This window comes from Bison bison, unplaced genomic scaffold (genome assembly GCF_000754665.1).
Source record: "Bison bison bison isolate TAMUID 2011002044 unplaced genomic scaffold, Bison_UMD1.0 scf7180017846569, whole genome shotgun sequence".
Classification (NCBI taxonomy): Eukaryota; Metazoa; Chordata; class Mammalia; order Artiodactyla; family Bovidae; genus Bison; species Bison bison.
In genome coordinates this window covers 171,981-181,156 of record NW_011477142.1, presented here as the reverse complement: position 1 = coordinate 181,156, position 9,176 = coordinate 171,981, and the positions used below count along the sequence as shown (strand labels likewise).

General features: G+C 37.9%; 1 protein-coding gene across 1 annotated transcript in view; it reads left to right on the top strand.

The window, feature by feature from the left end:
- Positions 1–9,176, top strand: part of RAVER2 (ribonucleoprotein, PTB-binding 2) — a 139,574-nt gene that overhangs the window by 44,684 nt on the left and 85,714 nt on the right. The window contains exons 5-6 of the mRNA XM_010840220.1: positions 4,193–4,662; positions 7,399–7,590. Of these exons, the coding sequence (XP_010838522.1) occupies positions 4,193–4,662; positions 7,399–7,590 (662 nt within the window). The remainder of the gene's footprint in view (positions 1–4,192; positions 4,663–7,398; positions 7,591–9,176) is intronic.

Here is a 9,176-nt window from a genome sequence, read left to right as displayed (position 1 = left end):
TCTTGAGAGTCCCTTGGACTGCAAGGAGATCCAACCAGTCCATCCTAAAGGAGATTAGTCCTGGGTGTTCATTGGAAGGACTGATGTTGAAGCTGAAATTCCAATACTTTGGCCACCTGATACAAAGAGCTGACTCATTGGAAAAGACCCTGATGCTGGCAAAGATTACGGGCGGGAGGAGAAGGGGACGACAGAGGATGAGATGGTTGGATGGCATCACCGACTCAATGGACATGAGTTTGGGTAGACTCTGGGAGTTGGTGATGGACAAGGAGGTCTGGAGGGCTGCAGTTCATGGGGTCACAAAGAGTTGGACATGACTGAGCAACTGAACTGAATATTAGAGAACAAGTTTTTGCATACTTGCCATCAAATGTGTGCAAATAATAAATTTAACTAATAGAGCAGCCATGGCAAAGGATAAATAAAATTGTGACTTGTGAAAGGATTGGGACCAATGTTGAATCTTAAAATTTTGGTAGAAAAATGGAAACAGAACTAATTTCCAAATGCCTTATAGTGTTTTCTCTGTAGGGTGACACCTTCCACTTCCACAGAGTCAATGTGAAAAAAGTTGGACTTTTTTTTTTTAGAGACTTTGTGGACTTGAAAAGAAATGGAAGAAACTATAGAAGAGAATCAATGACCTCTTTTCCCTACTGCCTGGAGTTTTAAATTTGCTTCATTATGTTATATAAATTCTACTACAAAATATCTTATTTGGGTTGAGCAAATGCAGATACCTGAGAAAAGGAAAATGAGAAGTTGTCAGTTTTAAAATGTACTAGTTAATCTATGCATGTATACATTCATCCATTCAGCTGACACACAGGCTCCACTGTGTGTCTGACAGTATGATAGCTGATGGAGATATATTCCATAGCAGTTTAGGGATCTCACAGTTGATAGGATAGCAGACATCTAAACAAAGGTTATAATACATTGTGATATGTGCAATAATCCAGTCAATGTTCAAAATACAGAGGGGTAGTAAAACAAGGATTAACTAACTGGAAGACAGTATCAGAGAATGCTTCCTGGAGATCATGATACATTAACCCCTGGGCTGACTTTGAAAGGCAACTAAAAGATTTGAGTGGCTGAAGATATGGGAGAGATCTTGTAGGCAAGGGAATGACATGTATAGATGCTTGAACAAGGTGATACCTAGGGAACTACAAGCAACTCATTGTCGGTGGAGAATAAAGAAGTGTGGCGGGGAAGGGAAGTTTGACAGTTAATGAGGCTGGCGTCAGATCAAAAGGGCCTGGTAGGGCATTATAACTATGCTGGGTCTTGGCTTCATTTTTCATACTGAATCATTGCATTTTAGGCAGTAGACAGACACAATTAAACTTTCATTTTTGAGAGTTTGCTTTATTGTCATTGAAGAAAAAAAAAAGCTAGAAGAATGAAGGAAAGAGGATGGATCTAAGACCTATTTGGAGGGTGAAATTTGAGGATTCCTTTAAGTGAGGGGTAAAGCAGATAGGGTCTCAGGTAATTCCCAGGTTTCCCTTTTGTGAGTGTGATGCTAGCAGCTAAGACAGAGAATGAAGGAAGCTGAGCCATGTTGAGATTTTAGAGGAACGGAGAGGATGAAGATTATGAGTTATGTTTGATCATGTGTGAATCAGCATGTGAATATATATGGAACTAAAGGACTAGAAATGTAGTTTTGAGAGTTGACAAGAGAATAAGAGGTTTTCTCTGAGTCCCCAGACTAGCCATTTTGCTCTATTTAGTTGCTTTCATAGCCCCCATACTTCTTGGTAATATCACAGTTGTAGCGCTGCTGCTGCTGCTAAGTTGCTTCAGCTGCGTCCGACTCTGCGACCTCAAAGGCGGAAGCCCACCAGGCTCCTCCGTCCCTGGGATTCTCCAGGCAAGAACACTGGAGTGGGTTGCCATTTCCTTCTCCAATGTGTGAAAGTGAAGTCGGTCAGTCGTGTCCGACTCTTAGCGACCCCATGGACTGCAGCCCACCAGGCTCCTCTGTCCATGGGATTTTCCAGGCGAGAGTACTGGAGTGGGGTGCCCTTGCCTTCTCCAATCACACTTGTAACTCTCTGTCTAATCTGTCATCCTCTACTGGATTGTGGGGTCCTTGTTGAAAAGGATCTTACTTGTTTTGTTGACCCCCTCCTTTCCAGTGCCTAACACAGAGCCTGGCACGTGAGAAATGAATACATGGGCATGGACGTGAGTGCCCAGGGAAGGGGGCATAGACAAGGATTTATGGCTCAGGGTTGCTGGGTACAGTCACTGGCTGTCACTGTGTGTGCTCCTGCCAGGAAGGAACCTTTAGGATTACTACCTTACAGGTGTGAGTGGAGAAAAATATATCAAAGGAAAGGGAAGGAGGAGTGCTTAGGCAAGTATGAAGAAAATCAGGAAGGACTTTATTAAGGAAGTTAAGGAAGGGCATGGTTAACAGTTTCAGATACCCGGAGAATTCAAATCAAATATGAACTGATGAACTTATGAGATAAATATGAACATAATCAATATTTACAAATGATTGTTGACTTGTTTGCTGGTTTTAGCAAAATACCATTAAATGGTATTCTATGTCAGCATAAGGAAAGAAAGGCATAGAATCAAAATAACTCAAGTCCTTTATGAGGGCTTATTGGAAACCAAGAGATAATCTCTCAGTAAGTGCAGCAAAGCCATTTTCCCCCTAGTGCTGGAAGAGTTAGCTATTCCTCTGTAAGTAGTTTCCTTGTATGTGGATATCATGTTAAATAAAAAATGTAATTCTTTAAATATTAGCATCACACTCACTGTGGAGAGATGCTTACAGCCTGAGAGGCGCATGGGCACTAAGACCAGCTAAGGAAGAGCAGGCTGAGTGAGATGGCAGGCAGGACTGTCCATGCTGTTTAAATCCTTTCCCTCTTGCTCTGTGCATATTTGCCATGTTGTTATCTTTGCATCTGGGTAAGTTGGGTACTCCTATGGGCACCTTCACCGTGTGTTCCAAAGAGGGCGAGAAGAAGGAGCGGGAGGAAGGTTGAGAGAATGGTGTGTTTCTAATTTGTGGTTTGTCCTCTGTTGTTTCTTTTATCTGGGGTTTTAAATTTTTCTTATAATATTGCTCAAAATCTTATCAGATACACATGTGTGTATGATATTTCATTGATTTAGAATTTTATATTTGTATCATGTTTTAGATTTTACAAATTATCATGTCTATTTGTTGCTTAATGCTGGAACAACTTCATTAGGTAGACAGGACATTTTTTTCCCCCCTTTGGTTTGTTCTACAAAGATTTGAAGGTAAGCTACTTGTCTAGTATCATAATCCTGTGATCTTTTCATACCATATTGTTCATCCCAACAGTATACAAATTATATGTGTATGTATTGTTTCAGTGTAATTAATTTTATTTTAAGGAAACATGTACATCAATTGGAGAAAGATTTGGCTTCCTCTGGGCATCTTGGTGTCTTTTGGTTGTGCCTTTGTTCTTTTAGGTATTCTATTTTTAAATAATTTAAAAATTACCTATATTTTAGGTACATTTTAGGTATTCTTATTATCAAAGAGGGCCTTTGAGAACTCTCTGAGAAGAAAGAATAGTTCATAAAATTTTGCATCACATACTATTGATGGAAAATATCAAATCTGTGTGTAGTTTAAAAAGACTACCATCACCCCTCCCACAAGAAGTGGAGCTCCTAATATATGTTGTCTGTTTTTTGAGTTACTGGTCATGAAATTGTTTAAGTGGGAGTATCAGCACTTAAAAACAATGAAATAGCATAGAAAATATCAGAATACATTACACGATAGGTGTTTTGCTTCCTGATACTTTTGTTTCAGAAATACATATATGTGTGTATATATATGTGTGTGTGTATGTGTGGGCTTCCCTGGTGGCTCAGAGAGTAAAGAATCTGCCTGCAATGCAGGAGACCTGGGTTTGATCCCTGGGTTGGAAAGATCCCCTGGAGAAAAGAGAATGGCAGCCCACTCTAGTATTGTTGCCTGGAGAATTCCATGGACAGAGGAGCCTGGTGGGCTACAATCCATGGGGTTGCAAAGAGTCAGACATGATTTAACGACTAATGCACTTACATATGTGTACTGAGGCATAGGTATAAAATCTGTTTCTTACTGTGGGTCATGATCAAAAAAGCTTGAAAACACTGGCTCAGAAAACTCATTCATTTTATCTTCTTCCAGCTTTTGTTACCTTATTGAACGGGGAACAAGCCCAGAATGCAATTCAGATGTTTCATCAATATTCTTTTCGAGGAAAAGACTTAGTAGTCCAGCTCCAGCCAACAGATGCTTTGCTATGTATCACCAACTTGCCCACTTCTTTTACATTAGAAGAGTTTGAAGAACTTGTTCGTGCTTATGGAAATGTCGAGAGATGTTTTCTTGTCTACAGTGAAGTTACTGGCCATTCCAAAGGCTATGGATTTGTAGAATACATGAAAAAGGACTTTGCTGCAAAGGCTCGATTGGAGCTATTGGGTAAACAGTTGGGAGCATCAGTTGTCTTTGCACAGTGGATGGATGTTAATCTACTGGCCGCAGAGCTCATTCATTCTAAGTGCCTTTGTATAGATAAACTCCCTAGTGACTATAGGGATTCAGAGGAGCTGTTGCAGTTTTTTTCCAGTATCCATAAACCTGTGTTTTGCCAGGTATGTATTTTTAAGGTATTATTTGAAATATTTGAAAATATCTACATATGCATCAGCATGCACTCACATATTTATTATACCTATGTAAATATCACCATGCATAATCTCATTCTACTTTAGTTTGTAATGAACACTTTAATATGATGGTAAATTTTAAATTAATTTTTTTTGTTGATGGGCCAGACTATATTGTTTTTATATAATTATGTCTTAGCAAACCCATCACTTAATGCATCCACCTTCTCCTTCCATCTGTTCTTGACCATTCATGCGTTGATCACTTCATCCACCCACATTTGATTTGTCACATTCTCAGTGCCAGATACCATACTGCTAAATGTCAGAAATATAACAAATGGAAAGATATTCTCTCTATACCTCACAGTTTTGTAGAGTACACTGACAGATAAGCAAATAACTGTACATCCCATATGAAGAGTGAGATAATGCAAAACAGAAAAATGTTACATGGTGTAGAAAGAATGCTTTATTGTGTCTTAGTGGGGTCATGGTAAGTGAGACATTTAGAGAAGATCCCTGAAAACTGACAACATTGGTAAGAATTTTCAAGCACTTTATCAGAATAAAATTGAATAAATTCTACCAAATAGACAAAAATATATACTGTATACGGCTCCTTCCCATACAGATTTTTATAGCACCTGATGAAATCTTTCTCTTTCGCTTCCCTTCATTTCTTCCTTCTATTTATTCTCTCCTCCTTTGCTCCTTCTTATCTCCCATCTTTCCTCTGCTCACCCTTATTTTTCTGTTATCATACACGTATTGAATCTATACTCTTGCAGTAGAAAGTTTGAAATTTATTATAGTTTATTTAATTAAAATGAATGCTACATCTTACTTTTTCTTACATTTTTGCCCCTCCAATCCCAATATAATCATCAAAGAAAGTGTCCATGGAGCTTCAAAAAATTAGAATACTTTGTGACAAATCTTTGCCAAGTTATTGAAAGTTGTGTTACTGATATGCTGTTCTTGAATACTAAGAATTATATAGTGATATCCTGTGGCCAAACATAATTCTTTGTAGCTTTAGTTGAGGCCTTTGAAGCAAATATAAGGGGAAAGCTGTTTTTTACATATTGTATTTGAATTATGAACCTTGGTGTTAGAAGGGACTTAGGTTATCTGGTCTTGTTTTCCATCTGGTTAAAAAAGAAAAAGATTTGTTACAATCATTGTAAATGATCATTTAGCTTTTGTTCAAATATTTTTAAGTAGTGGAAAGTTAACTATTAATAGATCATAAGTCATGCTGTTGCATATTTGAATGGCTCTCATATTGAATGGAAATATTGCTCTTTAAAATTACCAGTGCTATGAAACTGTAATGATATTTTCTTTTGAAAGACTTAAAATGATTGTATAATTTATTTGGCATGAAGATTATATAGTAAACTAAGAATAATAAAAATATTTTAGAAATTTTCAAAAGCTTAATAAAGCCACTTTAAATGCCTTTATCAGTAAATCTGTTAAAGTCAGGCTCTCCCGTTTGGTAGGTTGACATAGACTATACGGAAGACACAGTCTTCTTACCTTGTGATCAAAAAGGACCAAAGGGACTAATGGCTTTTACAAATCGAAATTTAAGATTTGGTTTGGATAAAAGGAATGAGGTTGTAGGAGAAATATTTGGAAGAGGTAGATATTTTCCCTTTCTCCCACGTGAATGGAAGAATGTTTTATGGAGGAAAAGACATTTGAGGACAGTTTTAAAAGGAAGAAAGGATGAGAAGGGAAAAAAACAGAAATTTGGTCTACTATACAAAAAAGCTTCAAAAATAAGAGAAAAGAAGCTAAAAAATGACTAAGAAATGATGGAATTGTATACCAATTTATGAGATCCCAAGTCCAAACAGAAGTTTTGTAGATGTTTCTATTGAACTATTTCTGTATTTCGGAGACATACAAAGCTAAATTTTATCACATTTATCACTAGATACAAATGTGTTTAAGATGATTCAGATATGTTCAACACTTAGAAACTTTTTAGTGTTGTATTTTTTTCTTACTTTTGTTCTTTGTACCAGTCTTTATGGATCCAGGGCTTTAGTATCTTCCTTTACACTCTTACACATGGGTGACTGGAAATAAATTGAGTTCTGCATTGCAGTTTATTTAGGGCACATTCAGGAAAAGGTTGTGTCCTGCATATGGTATTTTAACAAACCTGGGGCACAATTTCCTAAATAAGGTTTACTTTAGTATACTTGACCAAATTCCTGGGATCTACCTAAAATATTGAAATAAAAGTTGAATATGTTTCTTTCTACTTTTGTTCTCTTGATAATGTGTATAGATACATGATCAAATGTATCTATTTGATCAAATAGATACATGATCAAATTCAACAGGTTTCATCTTTAAAGAACAATTGTTGTGTCCCCACATTTTTCTATAGATTATTAATTATATATATATATTAATACATAGGAACTGTGATCATTTGAACATTGACTTTTAAAATAAATCAGAGATTCAAAGAAGCAGAAAGAAGCTTGACAGAATCTTACTTATCTTCCCATCTTCTAGAAAGACTGTACCTACCCAGCTAGTAAACTTTTATTTTTGGGAAAAAAAAAAAAAAGGAATGCAATATTTTCACCAGTATCATGCTTTGAGACATTTGTCCTTGAATTTACAGATGATATACTTGTAAATACATTCTAACTAAATGTTAGAATTCCCTTTTTAATAATTGTATCACATCAGCTTGCACAGGATGAAGGTAGTTATGTTGGTGGCTTTGCAGTGGTTGAATATAGCACTGCAGAGCATGCTGAAGAGGTTCAACAAGCAGCTGATGGTATGACCATCAAGGGAAGCAAAGTTCAAGTTTCCTTCTGTGCCCCGGGAGCACCAGGGCGAAGTACCTTAGCAGCACTGATAGCAGCTCAACGTGTGGTAAGTTGTTCTTTTTTAAGAACATAGAGAATTCAAGTATCCAAACTAGTTAATCATTGATTGGACTTCCATTATATTTTTATTACATGAAGACATTCTTCTTCTTTTAATTGACTAAATAATACTTCTGCCAAATCAAGCCAGGAGTCAGTAAAATAGAGGAAACTGTGTTTTGTAAAGTGTATTCATCTCAAGAATTGAGGAAATTTTTATTTATTCGTTTAATGTTTGAGTTCCTGTTCTGCAAGGTTTGATTGCAGCATGCCCCCCTTTTCAAAAACTGTTCATAAGTGTGCATGTTGGACTGACTTCTTTATTGGAACTGTCTCTTATTACTCCCCTCTCTACTTCTCTGGTTGAAAACTCCTTGTAGGGAGCAACTATTCCTGCTTCACAGTTTCTTACTCCTTGCACCTAGAATAGTAAATACCCATTGATCAAATGAAGGGAGAAACACACTTTTGAAGGGTCCAGGGAAGACTTCAGAATTGCAAAGGTGACATTTGAATGTAACGTTAAGGTACAATTTTGAAGTGTTGATGGGGGTGGAGAATAGGATTGCCAGATGAATACAGATTTTGCATGAGACATACTTACATTAAACATTATCCATTGTTTATCTGGCACTCGTTTTCACTTGCTGAATCTGGTACCCCCAAGCAGGGAAAATGAGTGATTGAACATCCTCTGGTTGTGACAAAACCTTTCCAGCAGTAGGAGGAGACGAATTTTCATGCTTGAAAAGTGGAAAAGGTCTAGGTAGGCTGAGTGTGTAGAGATGTGTGGTGAAATGGTAGCTCGATACAAGCAGAGGGAGGGCTGGAGCACTCACAGCTTAGGTGGAACTTGATAAGCGAGGTCAAGTTTACAAATTCCAAAGGGACTTTATAAAGTATATATACACGGTATTGACAAGATCATAGTTAAGACAACAAGAAATCACCTAGTCTGGAAGTGGTTTGTAAATGAAGTGGAGAGAGAAGGACAATCAGGGGAGGGAGGGCGGGCAGAAGAGATGACAGATTTCACTGGTACCCTACCATCATTTCACTTGCCCTCCTTCTCTTATTCTTTGATCTCACCTCTGGTCCTGGATGTCTTCTCCCTTTTTGTTTTTTCCTTCCCTTCTTAGGTTCTTCTGTCATCTGCCGGGGACCAGCCCCGGCTGATCCAGGGTATTCGAAGGGGAGACGGAGTCGGCGACTATTTACATATTTATCAAAGATATAAAGAGTAATAGAATGAGGATAGCTCAGTAGGAAAATTCAGTGGAGAAAAGAGGCTGAGTAGCTTGGTTTACGTGGGAGACCAATAAAACTTCAAGACAAGAAGTTTGCACCACTTACGTAGGCCGCAGGCGCCCTCTTGAATAGCGGAAGGTGCCCCACCCTAGACACCTTCTCGAGTGGGTCTTAGAAGCCCAGGCACAAATAGTAAGCATGGTGGGTTCCACACTCCAGATGGAGACTCAGCTGGAAGTTAAAGGGAAGAATGACATGGGGAGACCAAGCGTTGGTGAGCAAGGCCCGTAGCTTTATTTTTAACAGGGGCTTTTATACCCTAAGTTACACATAGAGGATAATAGG